At 43.9% G+C, this 22,494-nt stretch overlaps 3 protein-coding genes across 6 annotated transcripts; 2 read left to right on the plus strand and 1 right to left on the minus strand.

The window, feature by feature from the left end:
- Positions 1-1,838: 1,838 nt before the first annotated feature.
- Positions 1,839-8,698, plus strand: LOC127292730 (uncharacterized). Its single transcript, XM_051322182.2, has 9 exons — positions 1,839-2,198; positions 2,284-2,379; positions 3,005-3,109; positions 3,554-3,706; positions 5,159-5,242; positions 5,747-5,875; positions 6,105-6,284; positions 7,589-7,705; positions 7,778-8,698. The coding sequence occupies exons 1-9, from the start codon at positions 1,941-1,943 to the stop codon at positions 7,940-7,942; spliced, it is 1,287 nt and encodes a 428-aa protein (XP_051178142.1). The 5' UTR covers positions 1,839-1,940; the 3' UTR covers positions 7,943-8,698.
- A 681-nt stretch (positions 8,699-9,379) lies between these two features.
- On the minus strand, positions 9,380-13,850 carry LOC127292728 (pentatricopeptide repeat-containing protein At1g77360, mitochondrial). Of its 4 annotated transcripts, none has more exons than XR_007845349.2 (3): positions 12,191-13,850; positions 10,365-10,537; positions 9,380-9,722 (listed from the first exon to the last, which is right to left on the minus strand). XR_007845349.2 is itself a non-coding variant. In XM_051322179.2 (2 exons), the coding sequence occupies exon 1, from the start codon at positions 13,663-13,665 to the stop codon at positions 12,211-12,213; it is 1,455 nt and encodes a 484-aa protein (XP_051178139.1). In that variant the 5' UTR covers positions 13,666-13,850; the 3' UTR covers positions 9,380-10,537; positions 12,191-12,210. The 4 variants fall into 4 exon arrangements, 2 of the variants coding, with proteins under 2 accessions (XP_051178139.1, XP_051178140.1); XR_007845348.2 differs by having other exon boundaries at positions 10,349-10,537; XM_051322179.2 differs by having other exon boundaries at positions 9,380-10,537.
- Positions 13,851-13,963: 113 nt separating this feature from the next.
- Positions 13,964-22,482, plus strand: LOC127292729 (protein arginine N-methyltransferase 2). The gene is made up of 2 exons (XM_051322181.2): positions 13,964-14,713; positions 22,015-22,482. The coding sequence occupies exons 1-2, from the start codon at positions 14,017-14,019 to the stop codon at positions 22,326-22,328; spliced, it is 1,011 nt and encodes a 336-aa protein (XP_051178141.1). The 5' UTR covers positions 13,964-14,016; the 3' UTR covers positions 22,329-22,482.
- The last annotated feature ends 12 nt before the right edge of the window (positions 22,483-22,494 follow it).

The following is a 22,494-nucleotide window of genomic DNA, read 5'->3' on the forward strand; positions in this document are numbered from 1 at the left end:
AAAAATATTAGATTAGATACAAACTAAAATATATGAACTAAAAAATGCTTAAACGTCTTACATATCTAAACGAAGGGAGTAGAACACTCGCGAGTGTTGCTAGACGTGTTTGGAGCGGGTTACTTTCTATATCTCATTCAATTCTAGAGGTGTACCCATTTTTTGGAAAATATTTTGGACCCGAGGAAGTACGATTTTACATTGGGCCTGTTTATTGATGCATTTGGACAATTAGGAACAAAGTACCGTCTGATGGTTATGTGATGAGGTCGCCTTTGCCCTCTGTGTGATAGTGTTTACCATATGCTCTTTCATTATGTACTTGGCAGGTCTACACACGGAAGTCGATGGTGAGCAGCTCAAGAACAGAGCGCCTTAAGTGATTACGTTGACGGTGAATTTTCTCACGAGAACATGACTACATGAGGGATGTACTCTAGATTGCTGGCCCGTGATCATGTAGATTCTAGCGACCGATGATGCACAAGGTTTGGTTTTTGGTGGCTACAGTTTAAACTCTTTTGTTTAGCAGTTGTTGGTCTATGGTTGGATGTTTCTGAGGTTGTGTACTTGTAGATATTCGGGAGTCTAGCTTAGTGCTAGCACTTTCTTTTTTATCCTATAGTAGGTGTTTGGATGTCGAAACAATCGCAGCAGGTTTCTTTCTTGTGGGAGGGTGCATTCTCTTGATGTCCCCTTCATTTGATTTTCTGAAGCTCGTAGTGAACTTTGCAAAACAAAAAATTTTTTTTGACGAAAGGCAGCGTGACTGATTTCATTGCGAATTTGCGATTAGAAAGGAGAAAGTACAGATCTTCCTGGGTACAACAAAACTGGAAAAGGAAAGAAAGAAACCTAGGAGAAATAACGGGATAAAAGCTAGAGGAGCTTTGCAAACTGCCGCAAAACCTTCACATTCGCTCAATCTGGTTCACGTGGTCTGTCAGCAGGGCGCTTGCCCTCCCCCTGCCAGCGTCGGCCCAAGCCCTGGCCTCCATCAAGATGGATTGGAACAATGTTGTAGCCGGCGCGGCAACTTGTCTGAATATTCTGTTGTTCCTTTCGTTCCATACGCTCACGCCAACGCCGACAAGGAGTAGTGGTCGCCTGGGCAGAGAGCGCCGCCGCCGCTACCTATAGGCCGGGAGAAGCATCGTTGGGGCCAATGGCCTCTAAGCATCCCGCACCATGGCCATGGTCGACGGCACATGTGTCGCCGCACCGATGCCGATCGGCCCAAGACCGTGGTCGCGGGCACCGCCGCGCCGCGAGGATGCAAACCAAATGGCCACGTCCGGCACCGCCACCAAGACAGAGACCAGCTCCTTGATCCTAAACCACCAGCATCGTAGGTCTGATGGGATCCCGCTCCGCCTGGCCCGGCCTCCACTAAGTATGAGCTTCGCTCCCAACCCCCTGCTCCACCGCACGCCGTGCCACCGTTTATCTCTCCCACACCCGACGATCGGAAATTTCCCCATCGGCCTAGCTCATCGCTAGTTGAGGCCTCATCTCACGAGGAACACGACTAGTTCTTGACTGCCACGCTGGACACTAGATAACTCATAAGAGTGGGCCCAAATTGACTAAATGGATATCAACACTGTTAATCATCTGCTTTATGTTCTGTGCAATTGGTTACAACAAAATGTGCGCAACAACAAACCATTGTTGTGGTTTTGTGCAAAATCTTCCCCAACAATTCGTGTTGACTGCCATTTCCTCAAGCTCGTAGGCCATTTGGAGCTCGAGCGCGCACACTGACACCTGGGCCCGAACGCCAGTCTCCAGACGAGTCTCTTCTGGGTTCTGGCCACCTGCAGTTCCAGTTCCAGATCTGCACCTTCTCTTCTCTTCTTCTGGAGGCCGCCAAGCACCTCGCACTCGCACACCCCAAACCCCTTTCTCCACCTCGCGGTTTCCAGATCACTCCAGAAGCGATGGGGAAGAAGGTGAAGGCGGTGCCGGAGTGGCTCAACAGCCCCATCTGGTCGACCCCGCCGCCGGCGCCGGCCCCCGCGGACCCCTTCGGCGCCGACTTCGCGCGGCCAGTGGCGCCGCCCCCCGACCCGCCGCCCTCCGTCCCGCCGCCGCCCACGTACGAGCAGGCGGTGGGCTCCTACGCCGCCCGCGAGAGGGAAGAGGAGGGCGCTGGCGCCGCTCTCCGGGCGCACCTGCTCGCCGACTTCAAGTCCGCGGTGGGTGAGCCTCTGTTTCGGGGCCGACCTCCCGTGTGGTCTGATCCGCGTTTGCCTGATCGTTCCGCCTTTTTCGTGTGTGCAGCTGTCGAAGAAGACGGTGAACATGGGGGAGCTGCGGAGGCTCGCGTGCCTTGGCGTGCCCGACGGCGGCGGCGACGTGCGGCCTCCCGTGTGGAAGGTCCCCACTCGTCTTCTCTGCTGCTGCTGCTGCTTGCCGCTTCGTTTTATTTCAGTTTATGTCTGGAGCTGTTTTTTTGTAGCGATTTTGGAGGTTTATGAGCAAATTTCGAATGGCATAGAGTTAGAAATGGAAGAACTATTGCAAGGTTACACAATAAAGTTTGCTAGTACCATAGAAGAACTTAGAAATGAGGAGAAGAACCATGCTATAGTTAGTGTGTATGATTAGCCAGAAAACTACAGTACATGAAATCTGGGTTTGCCCTGCTTTACAGTCTTACGAAAATGCAGGTAGATGTTGTGGCACACTATTGTTCAACTGTGCCTTGAAGTTTATTAACGTCCTGAAACTATTAGACAACTTTCATGCTGCAGTTGGAAATCCACCGCAGATGTGCACCAACCCCTTTGTGATGCGCATACGCCATAGCAGTCATAACTGGCCCCACTTTCTCATGCTGTATCAATATAATTTCCTGGGTATTTTGCAAAGTTACTGTTTTATGGTTCACAGGTTATTATTAAGTATGTAATGTAGGGCCTGCTGATAGACTTCTAATAATTCTGTTATCCAGCTGCCTTTTTGTACAAGAAACTTATCTGATTATCTTTATAGCGTGCAGCTTCTCTTGGGATATTTGCCAACTGAACGATCTTTATGGCCTTATGAATTGGAAAAGAAGCGGAGCCAGTACAGTGCATATAAAGACGAGTTTCTTCTAAATCCTGTAAGTTCAGATTGCCCGTCTCAGTTATCAGTTTTAAAGATATATTTACCCTAGGGTATCTCTGGTACCAGTTATCATGATTTCTACCAAGGTAGGAAACAGCTTCACTTAGGTGGTGATTACAAACATTACTTTATTTTTGAGTGAATAAGACAGTAGACATGCAATATTGTGTAGCTCTTTGCCTACAAGTACACATCCACAAACCAACCCAGAAGTAGAAAATCTGTTAATGACAGCTACTTAAATTTACATATAGTTTCAGTTTCAGGAAAACTGATATGCCGAGAAACTCCTGTAACTCTTTCCATCCTTAATACCATCGTTTATAGTTCCCTTAAGAGTTCCTATTTTGAATAACAGGGTAATAGTTGAGTGATTTCCCTTTTTAAGCACTTTAATTTGTTTTGTATGAAAGTGCTGATTGTGTCTTCCTGTGTGCAGTCAGAAAAACTACGTAGAATTGAGGAATCAAAGCTGTCAAGAAAGAAAGAATTAAATGTTGAGAGAAATGGCTTGCTCCCGAGGTTGGAAGTTACTAATGAAGAGCACCCTTTGAGCTCGGGTAAATCTAGCTTGTGGAACAAGTACTTCCAGGTATTACTACATCTTATCATTGGCTTGTTCTGTTAGACTTATCATCTTATGCTATGCAGACGAAAAATAGAGTTAATATTGCTTGGTTTGGGAAACCGGTGGTAACCTGAGATTTCCTTTAGGTCAGGGATCGCGCTGATTTAGCTGAAATATCACCAAGATGTTACTTGGTGTTTGCATTTGTGAGCTTGTCTGTTCTCATAAGAGTCATTAGCTGGTGTCCAAATTTCAGTAGGGGTGCTTGCCATCTTCAAGGTCCACTTATTGGAACTTGAAAGTAGCCTAAGACTGATAGGAACTTTTGGTGATTCCCTGCCATGACCGTGAGATGTAATATGCTGCTAGTAGCTCATATGGTTTGTTTGTGATCCACGTGCTTTAGTCCCTAGATATTTGATAAGACATAGACACTGACACATCCTCATTTTTCACCCAACTTGATCCTATTATTATTTTCACTGATGGTAATTTCAGTCAGTTTAGGGCTTGGATTAAACTCCCATGCTGCATGTGTTCTCTAGCAACGTGGAGTTACATGTTAGACACGTAGATGATTTTGGCTTTTGTGCTCTTGCAAAACTTAAATTTCTTGCATGATGAGAGAAAAGTAGATGTTGTCGTTATCGAGACAACACTAGAGTAGGGGGGTGTTAAATACCTAGCGAGTACGGCACAATGTTAGTGGGTGCGTAAGGGGCCTTATCCTAATGTTCGTACACCGACAAAGTTGACACGTTAATGTTTTAAATAGGTTCAGTCGCCTTCCTATGTTTGGAGAAGCGATGTGAGAAGTGCTAGACTAGTGGGGCATCTCGGAACCTTAGTAGGTCCCTATCCTGAAAATGAGCTCCAAGCTTTACAGGTCCCTCAGGGGTCTCCCCTTGAATTAACTCAAGTGAGAGTGAATAGTGACAGTGATGCATGTAAATGCCCATGGGAGGGTTATATGGGTAGGGATCATTGACAGATTTGGCTATGATTAACCCTTGGGGGAGAGAGAAAGTAAGGACAAGAGAGGTGAATCAGGGATGGAGGGGGGTGCATGGTCCATGGTGGACTAGCACCCTCATCCCTCCACCATTGCATGCTTCTTTCTTCATAGGCATTCCTCTTGACTTTGTTTTCTTATGTCTCCTCTCCACTTCTCCAGTTGACTTGTTGACCATGACTAGTTGTGTGAACTTTCGTTGACTCGCCGCAGGCTTTTGACAATCCGCCATGTAGATGCAACAGAGGACTAGGCAGGACCCCATGCGGGGAATACTCTTTTCCCAAATAGATCCTTCTGATGCATGTGTCGAGTGATTTAAACTGCTCATACTCCCCTCGAGGTTGTTTAGTTGCTTGTACATTTGAAATCCAGTTAACAGTTATGGCTGACCTAAATGTGACTTGCACAATATGGTTATTATCTCATAATTGAATAATTATTCTGATGAATATACTTTCCAGGAATCAGAGATCCTTGAGCAGATAGATCGAGACGTAAAGCGAACACATCCAGATATATCATTTTTTTCTGTCAAGTCTAATCAGGTTTACTCACACTCAGCTTATAAAATGTCCTTATTGTTATCTTTACTCTGAACTGAGTTGATGGCGGATCATTCACCCCCAGAGATTATCTCTTAAGTTGCCAAAAAATTAGTTACTGCAATTATCATTTTATCCGACATTCTATGCTGTAGAAGATGTATCACGATATTTTGATTAGTTGATTCAGTTGATGTATGTTTTGAGATATCCTTCTTATTTGCCCAAAATTGGGACTAAGATAGCGCAAGCGTTTAAACAACTCCTGCATAACAGCATGAGCATTTAACTTCCATAGCAATATACGAGTATTTCGAGTCGCGGTCTCCTCACATTGCACTTCATGAGGGTAAGGCTTGGCACTAACACCTTCCCCAGACCCCGCACAACGCGGGAGCTCTTAGCACTGGGTACGTCTTTTTTTTTTTAGCAATATACGAGTATTTAGCTAGTCTGATGTACAAATTTAAGTTTATCGCTTCAACCTTCCATTCATACTCCTTTCAGGAATCACTAAGGCGTATTCTCATTATATATTCAAGATTAAATCCTAGTGTAAGATATGTGCAAGGGATGAATGAAGTTTTGGCACCCCTATTTTATGTATTGAGCAATGACCCTGATGCAAGTAACTCGGTAAGGTTCTTCTTCCACACCCAGCCTAAAGCTGTAAAGCTACGTCCTCTGTGTCTTTGGCAATGTGTATACTATGGTGCTCCATAATTTTTCAACCAGAGTGAAGACATGGTATAGACTTAAGTTAGCAATGTGTATACTATGGTGCTCCATACTGTTCACATTCGATCAATGGTTTCACTTTCACATAGTGTTCATTAACCGAATTACCCCATTACTGGAAATGCAGGCTTCAGCGGAAGCAGACACTTTCTTTTGCTTCGTTGAATTGATTAGTGGTTTTAAAAACAACTACTGTAAGCATCTTGACAACAGCAGGGTGGGTATTCGGTCTACACTTTCAAAGTTGTCTCAGCTCTTAAAGAAACATGATGAAGAGCTTTGGCGTCATATGGAGGTCATTACAAAGGTATGTCATATTCGATATTTAATTATGTTGACAAGTAATACAACACTGCTGTCTTGAGTGGCTGGAAAAATCTGGTGTACCATGCTGATGAAGTGCACCTGTAAGACTGTAACTGCACTAGGGTAACGTCTGTCATGTTAGTCATATTCCGTTGTTTACATCAGGAGCTGAATCTGGATGTATCACTATCTATGCCACCACATCTTATCCATGTTTTGTACTTCTCATCTTCTTTTGAGTAAAACAACACAACCATTCCAATGAGCACTTACGTAATACATGTGACAAAGTTTATTTTGTGTTGTAGAATAGTTATAACTTATAAATGAGGCTGACATGCAGCACTGAAAATGAGCGATTATGTAGCTGCATGCCATTGCTATTTGGCAACTGACAGGCCTTCCTTATATTTTGTGGACCGGGGAGACATAGTTAGTAATCTACTAATCCTATTATCGTAGTCATAGAGTTAGTGGTAGCAAGAATAAAAACGTCAACAGATAAGCCCACCTCGTATTATCGTGATCATAGAGTTACTGGTACCAATAGTTAAAACATCAACAGATAAGCCCACCTTAGGTACCATTAATGATTTGTTGAATCATACTGGTTAGAGTAGCCATTAATTGATCCAGATAACTTATTTTAGATAACATACTTTGTATAGCTAGCTTAGAAGATTAAGAATGGTTTCTCTTTTATGAAGTCATAAGCATGCTAATTCTAAAACTTAAGGAAAACAAAGAGATGGCTGCAACCGAGATTGTTATGTAATTTGGAAAATAAATGAATACACATATGTCTTCTCCCATTGAAACGGGAACACCATCCCAACAAAGCTATTCATAGTTTTAATCCAGTAATTGGTTGAAATATGAAGAAATTTAAAACTATACCCTACTGTTTAAACAAACAATTAAGAAACTAATAGAAGACGAGGATAGTGTTATGCTGGAAGAGAAGCTAACAATCATAAGCTGCACTGGCCTCCATATATGTACATCTTATGGTGCCCACATTGATGGCTATGTGCACAGCACACCGAAGTCTTGAAGCATGATCTACCTTCCCTGTCTCTTCCAAATATGAACTTGGAGTTAATATTACTACCTCTGTCCATAAAAGGATGTCACAAGTTTATCTAAATTAGATGTATCTAGACACTCTCTAGTGTATAGATACATCCGAATTTAAATAAATCTTCGGCATTCTTTTATGGACCGAGGGAGTACTTTTCTCTGGTATGTCACCTACCTTTATTCTTGATGTAGTTTGATATTGACAGTTGAATCTTGAAAATACAGGTGTACCCACAATATTATGCGTTTAGATGGATCACATTACTGTTGACAATGGAGTTCAGCTTCAATGTGTGTATTCACATCTGGGATGCTATCTTGGGCGACCCAGAAGGTCCTCCAGTATGTATCTCGTGACTAAACCTCCAAACAAAAATTGTGATCTTACCTAATGCCTCACATGTTCTTGTACAGGACACGTTGCTGAGGATATGCTGTGCTATGCTCATCCTTGTCCGGAAGCGCCTCCTTGTTGGAGATTTCACGGCCAATATCCAGCTGCTGCAACACTACCCACAAACTAACATTGATCACCTCCTCCATATCGCTAACAGATTGAGAGGAACTGTAGCCAGCTAGCGGTTTGATCTTTTTCCTACATGTATGTACCTTGATCTTGTCTGGTTGGTGTTCACCAGGCCACGTCAGGAAGCACAAACGCAGCTACTGAACATATCAATTTTCCAAGATGTGTTCTTGTGCCTGTGTTTTGTTCTCATTTAGAGGTTAGCTCTCCGTACTTGGAAGGTGGTGTTATATTATTGATTTTAGAGGAGAGAGGATGAGTTAGGACACGAGCAGAAAACTATAGTTGTTATGTTGCTGAGGAAACTGGATCATGACTCATGAGCTCAACTTTGAAGCACTTTCAGTTCTCCAAAATTCTCTGTCAAAAAAGTTATATCAGCGAACAATGTTATCCGAGGCCAGCAAAGGTGTGTGTGATGTTCTTGATCGAATGCATGAATAACTTCGAGATGCTAAGGGCAAGTATGATATGTTCGTGATGAAAATAGATGAGTCATCTGAAGGGCTTTATCTTCAGTTGAATCAAGTAGTGGATGGGCTACAATTATTGTTTTGAAGAAGACACCTCTTTCTTGTAATATCAGGAAGTGGTTAAAGAGTTTATCCAATGTGAATCATCCAACTCGCAAATTAAACAGACACGCTTGGTGTTTGCTGCCGCAGTTCCTGTTCAGCTAAACTTGCGCTCATTATGGTACTTTGAGGTCTTTGAGTTGTTCAGCTTTGTGATTGTATCTCTAACTGGTATCCCCAGTTTGTGGTTTGTCATGTATTCCTGGCGGGTATTCAAAGCTAGACTTATTTCAAGCCTTCCGTCTTTTTTTTTTTTTAAAATAAACACCATACTTTCAATCTCTCACCCCTGACGATAGCCATTCCATGATTGTGACTCATAGGAAGATGTGAGAAACCTCTCTAGGCTATGCAAGCGGAGGTCAGCTGACAGTGCTTGTCGGATATTGTAAAGTAGCAGCCGACGCTAACATTCAGGGGATTGATAAGAGGTCATACACGCGATGTGCGAACTTAGTGAAGTACGGGCATGGGAAGGCCCGAGAAACCGCATTTACACTGTTGTATGGCAATTGGGAGAAGCATATGACCGCCTATCCAAGTTGCTGGGAGGCGATGGTGGCAAGAAATTTGGGAATGTACCATGCAGTGGAGCCACACCCTTTGGCGACCTGAATTGTTTGAAGATACTCTCGGCCATGCAATCGATGGTTGCAATGGCTTATGATGCCAACAGACAGTTGTTTCCTCTCGCTTTTGCTTTGGTTCAAGCAGAGAATAACATAACAACTGGCAATGGTTAATGCATCAACAGTGGACAAGAGGTTGTTGCTCCAGGAAGGAAAACCAAAGTGCGTACTGCATGCCAAGTTGTTTATGCACAATCTAAGTCCACCTCTGAGCTATAGTTGTGAGAACGGATAGCCAGACCATATGCTGCAATTATTGCCAGAAAAAGGAACGAGGTTGTAACAATGTATTTATGTGTCCATTCATCATTAGTTCATTATTACAGAAAGATAAACTCTGAAGTGCAAAACAACATGGTCTTAGGGATCTAATTACAAACCAAACTGATTGTTGACTATTGTTTCTTTAACCAAAACATCTTGCTGATATAACCAGGCACATTTTAAACCTAATGTAGAGTAGCAGGCACAACTATTTATCCTTTTCTCTCTCTCTAGAATTACATAAATGGAGTTATGATAAAAAATAGTGTGTTCCTTTTCTTTTTAGATGTAGGATGCTCCTTGATTAACCACAAAAGAGTGATGTGAGAAGACAATTCCAGTTTTAGTATAGGTTAACTCCAAACCTGCAGGACGCAATAAAAGTTTGTGTGTACCCAAGTAAGCAATACATACTTTAAGAAGTTAACTATATCAAGGTATATGCCCTAATTACTGTTTTATACTGAATTTGTGAATAAGAAGCACGCAAAGATTATGAACAAGAAATATGCACTATTAATAGACTTAGATCATAGGGAAATTCACCAATGAAAAACATTGTATGCACATCTTACATGGTTATATGATAGCTGGAGGATAGCTCATCTATACTGAATCTGTGATAATAGCCTAATCTGATGAAAGGAACATTTCATATAAAAGACCTCAAAATTAGTATGATAGCTGGAGGATATAAAATGGACATATATAGTTTGAGTCAGTTGTGAGCACACTAATTCCCGAAGAAATTTGCAGCTACAATCAAGGTCTACATGAACAGGAAAATGAGAAGAACACCAAAACATAAATTTATTTGAGGATAATCAAAGGGGATCTCACTGGTAAAAGAGATCCCGGCAATAGACAGTTACATGGGTTCCAAATAAAACTAGCTAGCTAGCATCATTCATCAAAACAGAAGCAACTATCCATGGTATACACTGATATCATAGATTAATAACATTACTCGTAGGATTTTTGTCAAGCATACCATGCACATTACAAACCTTTGTCATCATGCTCAGCCCACACGGCATGGTTGGTTCCGCCACCGCACTTGGCCAACACCACATTGTTACTGCCACTGCACCTGAGTTTCTTCGAGCATCTTGCTCTGCCACTTCTTTTCCATATGGAGCATGGCAGGCTTACTCTAATGCCCAAGTTGGACGTTGACAAACTGTCAACATTGCAAAAGAAAGTTTTCATTAAAAAACACCTTCATCATGTAACCGTTCATTTACATCATTCCAAGATAAACTCTGGTGCTTTTTGGTGACCTCTAATGTAAACATCATAGCTTAGTTTATTCTGATATGCACGACAAGATAGACATCATGTCCCGATACTTAAAGCAATCTAATTCATATGATTTCACATAATGAGAATATTAGCGGAATTTTTTAAAATAGCATGTACTCCCTCCATTCTGAAATAGTCTACATTCTAGGTCTAAAATTTGTTCTGAATTAGTCTACATTTTAACTTTGTAATCAACAACAACAAATTAAATGAAGCAGTCCTCCTCTCTCTATTTGATATCATTAAAATTAGTGTAGCTTGGATTGGTTATTCCCACACCAAACTAGTACTATTAATGACTTGCTAATTCGTCTTAGAATTTGTAGAATGTAGATTAAAAGAGAATGGAGGAGTATTGCGGAGTGCTAGCTTTTTACCAGCATGATTGCATCAAAGCTCAAATAAATGTGTGTGAGAGATACTAGCATTTATCATGTCATCTTGTAGGCATAGATACTTCTCTAGCTCTTTGTTTTGATTTGCAGAAATTTTTCTTGCTGGACAAGGTTCATTTGATTCAGAATATATTCAGCTGAACATGTAATCTGGAAGAGAGAACTATCATAAAACGGCATTATAGTGATTGCAGTACTAAATATCTTACAAAAGGGCATTGCTTGCTCAATGTTACTACTATCAAAATGGTATATGCAGTCAGCGGGTTACTGTTAGATATCATAGCATTGCGGTGCTTGCTCAACATTAGTACTAAGTGAGATGGCCTCTTCAGTCAGGAAATTACTGTTAGATAACAGATGTGGCGCGCAATGTAGCCATATTTTTTGGAGGGATGAGAAGAATTCGGTTGGTGTTGGGAGCGAGGAGGTGGCACTGGATTCAAGAGAGGGGTATGTTGGGTGGCTCTACGACCACGATTGTTCTGCTGCCATTGCAGCTGTCACGGGAGAAAGGAGAAGAGGGATTGATGGTAAGTGGTGAGAGTGCGGGAGAGAGGGCAGAGGATGTGAACGGAGTTTGTTACAAATTCTAGGGAAGCAGAGAAAAAAGCAGAAAAATCATGCCAAGGCATTTGGACCCACCTGTCGGCCCTGCGATTCAGGTGAGATCAACAGAAGGAGCGTGAGCGGGAGGCGATGTACCACTGGGATGACATTCCACAGGCACCAACTCCCCTTCAATAGTAAAAAGAAGATGCTAGCCCATGGTTTAGTTGGGTTGGGGCGCCTGCCATCCTTTTGATTTGGAGAACGCCCGCCTGCCATCCTCCAATTGGGAACGTTCACTAGTAAAACCAAATGGATGCTGCATGTACTGGCGCGGCAAATTAAAATGCATCAACACTGAAGCATATCAGAAACAGAAAGAATTGGAAGCAGGACCGAAGGTTGATTTAATACGTAATTCACAGAATTTAGCAAAATGAATAGGTGCATATTACTGTATCACTTAGATGATGGACCTTAGCCATAAATGCATCGAGACACATTTTTTTGTATTTTCTTAAAACAAAAAAAGATTCGATGGCAACAAGGTATATCAGAATATATAAGATAAGATCGAACAGTCGTACCATTGGAACGTAATGAGTGGTCAATCAAACAAAGGTTCCTGTATCAGAATCTTCATTTTGTCAACGAGAAAGTCAAGCACATCCTTCCTTCCTTCCTTTAGAAGCAGCTGTCTTAGCTTGCCAAATGTCGAACCTGGAGGTCTAATGCCCTTCTCTATCATATCTTCAAGAAGAACACAAGCCTGGCTAACCTCACCCTTGTCACACAGCCCATTGATCAGCACAGAGAATGTGTGCATGCTAGGCAGAAACTGCTTCAACCTCATATACTTCCACACCTTCAGTGCCATCTCTACCCTGTCATTGTCACAAAACATCTTTATCATCATGGTATATGTATCAGAGTCTGGTTGGCAACGCTTTATCATACGGCGAAAGACCCTGTATGCTTCGTCATCCTTTCCAAGGCTAATCAGCTTGTTAAGGATGATGTTCCAGGTCCTTGAGTTCGGAGTTATTCCATGGCCTTCCATGTCATCCATGACTCTGAATGCATTCTCAAATTTTTTCACTCTGCAGAATGCAGTGACGAGTGCGTTATAAACCACAACATCTGGTACAATCCCATCCTTCTCCATATCCAAAAATGTTGCAACAGCATCCTCAATCCTGTATTCCACACCATAGGTGTGCACTAGCACACTATATATGAAGGTTGTTGGTTGGCAGCCCCTGGTGCTCATGTCCTGCACCACAAGGACGGCTTCTTCAACACGGCCCGTCTTACAGAGAGAATCAACCATGATGCCATACGTGACTATGTCAGGTTGGCAACCTGCATCAAGCATCTCACTGTAGACCTCTCGCATCTTTGGGAGATTAGGCGCTCTCCCCCAGCCCTCAAGCAAGATGCTATATGTCTTGGCATCAGGGCTGAACCGGCCGTTCATCTTGTCAAAGATCTCCTGCGCCTTGCGCACATTCTTAGACTTGCAGAGCGCACCAAGCAGGCTATTGAAAGCGGCAAGGTTGGGTACCACACCATACTTCTCCATGACATTGAACGTGTAAACAGCTTCATCAACCTTCTGAGCCCGGGCATACTTGCGCATGATGATGCCAAACGTCTCGACATTGACCACACCCTCCCTGCGCATGATGGCAACAACATCCCACATGAGCTGGTACTGACGGATCTTGGCAAGGGACGTGACCACTGTGTGGTAGGAGCGGACAGTATGGGCACAGCCCCCACGCTTCTGCTTGCGCGTCCACTCGAAGAACCTGTATGCGAGCATGCCAGCGTTGTCAAGGCGCTCCAGGACACGCTCGGCGACATCGGGGGTGACACGGAGGTCACAGTGATCGAGCTCGATCTCGAGCCCAGAGGCATGCCGACAGGAGATGATGAGCTTGAAGAGGCGCTTGGCCGGGTCAAAAGCCTCCACGGCGAGGTCGTTTCCTCCAACCCCGCTGCTAAGCATTCTGGTAAACACCTTGCGTGCCTCCGAACAGGTGTGGCTGAATCCGCCCATGCCGCTATCGGCACTTTCACAAGCAGCTATGGTCCAGCTCCGAGATAATCCTCGTACTCCACTAGTCCACTGGCTCACCAAGGTCAGATATCCAAGACCAAGAGGCGAAGTGCTCCCCGGCGGCTGGCGGCCGGCGGCGACTGGGCAATCACCGGTGCAGGAGAATATCTGGTGAACTGGAATGCTTCGGCCAAGCCCATTTAGGCCAACACGTAAGCTGAAATGCTTCGGCTAATCCAATCGAATGGGCTCACTGGACTATGAGCTCTTATAAGGCCGAAAAGGGTAAAGCCCGTGTAGCCGTCCTTGCCCAAAACTCAGCAAGACAAGAGAAGTTCGCCACCGAGAGACATGGCGGCGGCGGCGGCGGCGGCTGATAAGTCCCCGGAGGAGCTCCTATGCGCGGCGGCGTCGGCAGGCAACAAGGATGATATTGCTGAGCTCATCTCCTCTGGCGCTGACCCCACCTACTTCGACGCTTCCGGCATGACGCCACTCATGCACGCGGCCACCGGTGGCCACGCCGCCGCCACGCGGCTCCTCCTCGACGCCGGTGCGCCCTGGAACGCACTCTCCCCTTCGGGTCTCTCCGCGGGCGACCTTACCTCCGACCCACCCACGTACGACCTCCTCCTCGACCACGCCCTGCGGTCCGAGCTCATCCTCGGCACCGTCGCCCGCCGCCAAGCGAACTCCTCCCAAGGGGTCCCGGCCGAGAGCTACCTGGACTCGAGGGTGTCGTTCAGCGAGGACCGGGTGATGGATGCGGACAGCAAGGCGGTGATGATGGAGTGGGAGCGCCCGCTGATGGAGGCGCACGCGCGGGCGGTGTGCTCCGGCGGCGGCGGCAAGGTGCTCAACGTGGGCTTCGGGATGGGGCTCGTGGACCAGGCCATACAGAGGTACGAGCCCGAGGAGCACACCATCATTGAGGCCCATCCGGAGGTGTACGCCCGGATGCTCAAGCTAGGTTGGGGCGACAAGAAGAACGTCAGGATCCTCTTCGGCCGGTGGCAAGATGTGCTCCCACAGCTCGGCTCTTATGACGGTAATAACAAAAATCACTCATCATTTCTGAAGTACAGTGCTGTCATTTTGAGCTTTGAAGCATTGCCTTGCTTGCTTGTTTTGGGGATAGATGCCAGTCTGCAAAATGTTGATGTTACTTCAAGTCTCTTTCCAAAAATACAAATACAAGCACAAATAACAAAGATCCCTGATACTAAAAGAAAGTTACTTCAAGTCTCTTTCCAATTCCGGCCTTTGTATCTCGTTTCCCCCAAGCCTCCAAAGGAGAATTATGTCTACTATTAAATCATCACAAATTTTTGTATTGTTAAATGTTTCACTTTTACCAATCTTAAGAATTGCACAGAGCACCTGCCCTGCTCAAAATATAAATGTTCAAAGGTTAATCTACTACTTCCTCTCTCCATAAAAGTAAGTCTTATATTTGTCTAAAGTTGGATGTATGTAGACACTATTTAGTGTATAGATACATTCAAATTTAGACAAATTCGATACATCCTTTTATGAACGGAGGGAGTACTTGATAGTATTTCTATGGACTTTGTCTTTTTGATTGATGCTCACAAAAAAATGACTAGTGTTGGAGATGCCAGGTCTTTTTTTTTTAATTGAGGATGTTAGAATACGTCATGGGCCTGGGCCCGTTAGTCTTAGGGTTTGCTTAGGGGTCAAGTAAGCCTTGCTTGGGAGTCAAGTAAACCTCTCTATATATGGAGAGGAGATGTATCAATCTAATCAAGCAAGAATTAAGAAGGAAATCCCTTCCCTCTTGCCACCGGCCGTGGGCAAAGCCCCCGGCCGGCCCTCTCGCGCCATCCCTCTAGCAGCACCATAACACTTGGTATCAGCTTTCCCGGGTTCGATCATGTCCAGCCCTCCACCGAGTTATTCCCACCCGCCGCCGCACTCCGACGTCCCCGCCGTTCTCTCCCCGGCGGAGATCACCGCAGCCCTCCGCGATCTCACCACTGCTGTCCAGGAGATCCGCCTCTTCCTGGCCGGTCCCTACGGGCCGCCGCCGCCGGCGCTGCTGCCGTAGCAGCCGACGCACCAGGCGGCCTCCGCCGCGATCGCCGGGCCGCTGCAGCCGACGCTGTTGCTGTCGTCGCCGCCACCCGATGCCAGGCTGATGCAGTCCCCGCTGCCGCTGTCCACCATCTTCGGGCCTGGCCCTACCTCGGCGCCGAGGGTCCCTTTTCTCCAGCAGCCGGCCGCCTTCTTCCCCACCGGGACGCTACAGCAACAGCAGCTGCTGCCGCCGCCACCAACGCTGCCGCTGCAGCTGCTGTTCTCACCGACGCTGTCCCTGCCGTTCGGTGGGCAGCTGCAACAGCAGCGGCAGCTACCGTCGCCACCAACACCGCAGCAGCGGCTGCTGCCGCCACCGACGCCGCCCCTGCCTTTCGGCGGTGTGGGAGCGACCTTGGCCCCGGGGTCTACATCGACACCGCCCGGGATGCCCTTCCACCAGGTCCGTTTCCCTCCGTCGCCGTCACCGCTTCCGGCTTGGATCGCTATCCGCCACGTGTCGGCGGCAGTGAGGCTGCAGGCTGCCGCGCGCGGCCTCCTAGCGCGTCGGCGTGTGTGGGAGATGCGTGGTCTGCGGCTGCCACTCCTCCAAGTTGCCCTTCGCTGCGCACATGACCTCGCTCTCGTTCGCTGCGTCGGGGATCTTGGGCGTGCGGTTTCCCCCACGGGCGACGGACATGCTATTTTTCCCGCGGGCAGCGACCTCCAAGTCTGCGCCATCGATAGTCATCCGGCGGGGAGAAGGCATGGTGTCACCGACAGGAGCGCACCGCGTAGCACCACTACATTCCGCCGCCGGCCGCCGCGCGGGCTCCTTTTGTCCCGCTGGTTTCCATGGGATCCAGGTGGCTGTACAGGTGCACGTCCGACGAGCGGATGGTGTCCACTTTATGTTCAGGGGTCAACAATAAAGCGTCCCAGTCCATTTCTGAGAGTAATAAAACAAGCCGAGATGTAAAAGGCTCGATTTTAGGTGTTAGGTCTGTGTTGCGTCGAGTCATGGTTTGTTTAGGTTGCAGCTCGAGGACGAGCTGCATGTCCAGGTGGGGTGTAGTGTTAGAATACGTCATGGGCCTGGGCCCGTTAGTCTTAGGGTTTGCTTAGGGGTCAAGTAAGCCTTGCTTGGGAGTCAAGTAAACCTCTCTATATATGGAGAGGAGATGTATCAATCTAATCAAGCACGAATTAAGAAGGAAATCCCTTCCCTCTTGCCACCGGCCGTGGGCAATACCCCCGGCCGGCCTTCTCGCGCCCTCACAGCCCTCTCTCTCCCTCCCAAACCCTAGCAGCCACATAACAGAGGAGGTCGCAGTTCCCGATTTCATTAACATTAGGTCAGTTGGTATAAGTCTCATTTCTCTGATTTCTCTGATTGAAATTATGCAAATGGCACCAGTTGTTACTGTTCTCTCTCTGCTATCTATCTCTCTCTCTCTCTCTCTTCCCTTCTTTGTTCTCTCTCTTGAGTAGAAGCAAAGAGTGAAGGACTAGAACTACAGGGGAGAACAGACGGTAGTTTCACTTTCAGGCAACGGATGCCTTCTTCTTTTGTTAGCTTTTTTAGCAACGGATGCTACACTACTCGGCAACGGATGCCTACAGAACTTAGCAACCTATGATTCGTTCCTTGCTTACATTGGAGGGGCGGTACCCCTATTTATACTTGTACATGACCCTTTAGATTGGTGCCATATGGCACAGTTCAAACCCTACACCATGCTTCTAGAGTACTCTACAAACTCTAGATATTTCATACTACTCCTATATATCTTAATCTAGAACATTCCTAATTTTAGAGTTCCCTACATACCTTGGATACTCCTAGACATGCCTACACAATCTATGTGCACTAATTCTAGAACTGCATGCATGCCTATCTATTCAGTACACAACCTATGTGCACTGATCACTCACACAAGACACAGCTCATGTGCCTTGTTCACACACAGAAAGCGCACAAACTATGTGTGCTATTCACACTATCACACCATGACAAGATTACCTTCAGGCTAACACCAGTATCCCCGGTCTTCATTTTGTACTCTATATGATAGTTCCTCTCATCTTGTGGTGATGCACTATGGAAATCTATAGGGACTATTTATGTTAAGGTTGCATGTGGGGTGCTAAAACTGTTTTTGTGTGTTAGAGCTTATTTTGTGCTCGAGCTTACTTTGGCATACATGATTAGAACAAAATGCGAACTATATTGTGTATAGTGGAAGCTTCAAGCTTCTGTCTAAAGATTATTAAGTAAGTTAATGCATGTAAACCTCCATCTTATGGTTTCTAGAAGTAGAGCATGTATCTAGATGGTCTGTTGCTAAGCTGTATGGTACATCTTCCCGGGTGCTTCATCCATTTCAAAATGGGCTGAATATTGAATCCCCAGTTTTTTTTTTACTTTGACCATGAAACTCTTGTTCATCATTTTGTTAATAGGTAAGAAAACACAATCTTAAGAATGTGTTTGTATGTGAATCCGATTGTATCAACTTTGTGTGACAGAACACACGCATTGCTGGATTATTTGTTGGTCCAAGAATTAGACAGCCAAAAATACGTCTTACATTTGAAACTGAGGGAGTACTTATCCTGATAGAACTAAATCGTTCATTGTACAAGAAGGCCTATCTATATTAAATATTTTTGCAATACCATGTAAAGGGTATATTATATATTGTATATAGTGCTCGTGCTTGGTTTGGCATTAGAACAAAATGCGATTTGCAAGTATATTGTATATGGTGGAAACTTCTGTCTAAAGATTATAAAGTAAAAGTAAGTCAATGCATGTAACTCTTCACCTTATGGTTTCTAGAATTGGAGCATTTGTCTAGAATTGTAGATGTTCTGTTGTTAAATGTATAAATGACTGTATGGCACATCTTCCCGAGTACTCCATCCATTTCCAAATGTGGGCTGAATTTTGAATCTGCAATTTTTTTTTTACTTTGACCACCAAATCCTTGCACGATATTTTGTAGGTAAAAAATACATCATAAGAAAGTGTGTTTGAATATCATTACGATTGTATCGATTTTGTGTAACAGAACACACATTTTTTGATTAATTGTTGGTCAAAGAATTGGACAACCAAATATATGTCTTACATTTTGTAACTGAGGGAGTACTTATCTTGATGGAACTAAACTATTCGTGGCACAAGAAGCCCTATCTGCGTTGAACGATTTTACAATGCCATGTATAAAGAGTAATTATTATTTTCTCTAATTTGTTGTTACTGAATAAAATTACTGCAACAAAATTAGTGTTATAATGGAACGTTGTTATAATACTTTAGTTTGTTAGTCATAATGAGAAGTATTTGGGATTTTTTTTTTAGTTAAACCTGTTGAAAGTGGTGATTTTGGATCTTATGGTTGCTTGCAAGAGAAGTATCCACCAGGATGACGTGGAAGAATCTTTCTACACTTTATCTTCGCGTACTTCCTTTTTCACCAGAGGAAGTAGTTGTTGTTGTCAATCCTAGTACTTCCAATTATCCGTTCAGTTGTTTGGAGTGTTGAATATTTAATTCCATTAAATATTAGTGTGAGATAATTCAAACTACGGTCGCTATATTTCCTGATAACTTGCTCAATTGTGAGCACTAAACTTAAATATTTTTTATTTCTTTAAAGTCAAGTTTTGGATATGTCAAACTATGTGTTGTTTGTCCTTTTACCTACACACACTCAGCTTTCATTCCTTTATCTTTTGACATAATCAAAGGAATATTGACAAAGCAATCTGTAAGGAACTGAAAATTGGTTTTTGGTACGTATGAGGGAGGAAAGTATTATCCGACAAACCAACTAAATAGCAACCTCTCTCTGGTTTGTTCAACTAGAGTCTCTCAGCATTTCATTGTCACCAACAAGTATGAATCTGCGCAGAGAAAGGAATATTCCAATCAGAGATCTTGCTCATTCACAAGATGTTGATTCCATGTTTGGCAAAGCAAATAAACTTTCCAAACAATATTTTAGTTAGACTGTGTGACTCTTTGCTTCCACTGTGTGAAGACATGTTCTCATTCAAGCTTCGGTCTGAAGATTATAAAGTAACTCAATGCATGTAAACATCCATCTTATGGTTTCTAGAAGTAGAGCATGTATCTAGATGGTCTGTTGCTAAGCTGTATGGTACATCCTCCCTGGTACTCCATTCATTTCAAAATGTGGGCTGAATTTTGAATCTGCAATTTTTTACTTTGACCGTGAAATCCTTGTGCAATATTTTTAGGTAAAAAATATGTCATCAGAAAGTGTGTTTGAATATCAATACGATTGTATCGATTTTGTGTAACAGAACACACATTTTTGGATTAATTGTTGGTCAAAGAATTGGACAGCCAAAAATATGTCTTGCATTTAACTGAGGGAGTACTTGTCCTGATAATTAAATTATTTGTGGCACAAGAAGCCCTATCTGTTTTGAATGATTTTACAGTACCATGTAAAGAGTAATTATTATTTTCTCTACTTTGTTGTTACTGAATAAAATTACTGCAACAAAATTAGTGTTATAATGGAACCTTGCTATAATACTTTAGTTTGTTAGTCATAATGAGAAGTATCTGGGAAGTGTTTTTTTAGTTAAACCTGTTGAAAGTGGTGATTTTGGATCTTATGGTTGCTTGCAAGAGAGGTATCTACCAAGATGACGGGGAAGCATCTTTCTGCACTTTGTCTTCGTGTACTTCCTTCTTCACCAGAGGAAGTTGTTGTGGTTGTCAATCATAGTATTTGCCAATTATCTGTTCAGTTGATTTGAGTGTTGAATATGTAATGGAATTAAATATTAGTGTGAGATAATTCAAACCATGGTCGCTATATTTCCTGATAACTTGCTCAATTGTGAGCACTAAACTTAAATATTTTTATGTCTTAAAAGTCAAGTGTTGGATATGTCAAACCATGTGTTGTTTGTCCATTTACCTACACACACTCAGCTTTCATTCCTTTATCTTTTGACATAATCAAAGGAATATTGACAAAGCAATCTGTAAGGAACTGAAAATTGGTGCTTGGTACGTATGAGGGAGGAAAGTATTATCCGACAAACCAACTAGATAGCAACCTCTCTCTGGTTTGTCCAACTAGAGTCTCTCAGCATTTCATTGTCACTAACAAGTACGAATCTGCGCAGAGAATGGAATATTCCAATCAGAGATCTTGCTCATTCAGTCCAAGATGTTGATTCCATGTTTGGCAAAGCAAATAAACTTTCCAAACAGTATTTTAGTTAGCCTTATTTTAAATTTGTTTTACTCGATTGTGTAATAAACCTGCAAACCTAGAAAATTGTTGTTGCTGATTATGGTAGAAATAAATTGTTCACGGCACGAGTAAGCCCTGTCCACTTAAATAGTTTTGCAATACCATGTAAAGAGTAAATATGTTCTCTACTTTCTTGCTGCATATAAAATTACTAAAACAAAATTAGTGCCAGAATAACCTTGTTTTAGCACTCCAGTTTCATAGTATCAGAGTTGGTCATTATGAGCTATTCATGGTCGCCACCAAGTATTAGGAAAATATGCATGTGGTGTATATTTTAGGTGCATCAACCCTGTTGAAAGTTGTTGATTTGGATCTTATGGTTCATTGCTATAGAAGTATCTATCAGGATGGTGTGGATGCATCTTTTCTACACTATCTTTTCATAATTCCTTTTTCATCAGCGGAAGTAGTTATATATGGTGAAGGTTATAAATCATGCTTACCAACTATCTGTTCAGTGATTTGAGTACTAGTCGAGACAATTCAAAACATGGTTGCTGTATTTTGTGGAAAGCATGCTGAATTGTGAGCACTAGAAGTAACGACTTTATCGCTGTTGAATCCAGTGTTGAATATGTCAAATCATGTGTTGTTTGTCTTTTTTATCTACACACACTGAGCTTTCATTCCATTATCTTTTGACATGATCAAAGGAATATTGATAAAGCAACCTGTAAGGAACTGAAAGTTTGTGTTTGATATACGAGGGAGGAGAACCAACTAGATAGCAACCACCCTCTGGTTTGTCCAACTAGATTCTCTCAGCATTTCATGGTCACTAACAAGTATGCAAAGAAAGGAATATTCCAATCAGTGATCTTTCTCATTGACACACTCCAAGCTGCTGATTCCATGTTTGATAAAGTATAGACTTTGGAAACAATATTCTAGTCAGCCGTATTTTAAAATTGCTTTACTCGATTGGCTAGTAAACCTCGAAAATCCAGACAATGGTTGTTGTTGCTGAATCCTCTTAACGGGCATCTATTTTTGGTGTGTGCAGGTATATTCTTCGACACCTACGGAGAATACTACGAGGACATGAGGGAGTTCCACGACCACCTCCCAAAGCTGCTGAAGCCCGACGGGGTCTACTCCTACTTCAATGGCCTGTGCGGCGACAACGCCTTCTTCCACGTGGTGTACTGCCAGCTGGTGGCGCTGGAGCTGGCGAGCCTGGGCTACTCGACCCAGTTCATCCCTCTCCCTGTGAAGGACTGCCTCTCGGAGCATGTGTGGGAGGGCGTGAGGCAGAAGTACTGGCAGCTGGACACGTACCATCTCCCGGTCTGCCAGGCAGAATCGGAACCTGAGTAGAATCCCTGTCCCGAGATACAGACAACATCTCATTAGCCGAAACTTTTCTTTCAGCTCGCGACGGTTTCGCTCGTTCAGCGGAAGTAGTCCCGTGAAAAACTTTGTGTTTCTGACAGTGATATTTCCATGTATGGTTCAGAAGTTGCAATGCCTACTGCTGACCAAC

Source organism: Lolium perenne, chromosome 4 (genome assembly GCF_019359855.2).
Source record: "Lolium perenne isolate Kyuss_39 chromosome 4, Kyuss_2.0, whole genome shotgun sequence".
Classification (NCBI taxonomy): domain Eukaryota; kingdom Viridiplantae; phylum Streptophyta; class Magnoliopsida; order Poales; family Poaceae; genus Lolium; species Lolium perenne.

Bases quoted from the DNA above. Each gene is read 5' to 3' on its own strand.
- LOC127292730 (XM_051322182.2), top strand. From the start codon at position 1,941: ATGGGGAAGAAGGTGAAGGCGGTGCCGGAGTGGCTCAACAGCCCCATC. The intron at 2,199-2,283 runs GTGGGTGAGCCT...TCGTGTGTGCAG, and splicing joins TCGCCGACTTCAAGTCCGCG to CTGTCGAAGAAGACGGTGAA. The intron at 5,243-5,746 runs GTTTACTCACAC...TACTCCTTTCAG, and splicing joins TTTCTGTCAAGTCTAATCAG to GAATCACTAAGGCGTATTCT.
- LOC127292729 (XM_051322181.2), top strand. From the start codon at position 14,017: ATGGCGGCGGCGGCGGCGGCGGCTGATAAGTCCCCGGAGGAGCTCCTA. The intron at 14,714-22,014 runs GTAATAACAAAA...TGGTGTGTGCAG, and splicing joins ACAGCTCGGCTCTTATGACG to GTATATTCTTCGACACCTAC.
- LOC127292728 (XM_051322179.2), bottom strand. From the start codon at position 13,665: ATGGGCGGATTCAGCCACACCTGTTCGGAGGCACGCAAGGTGTTTACC.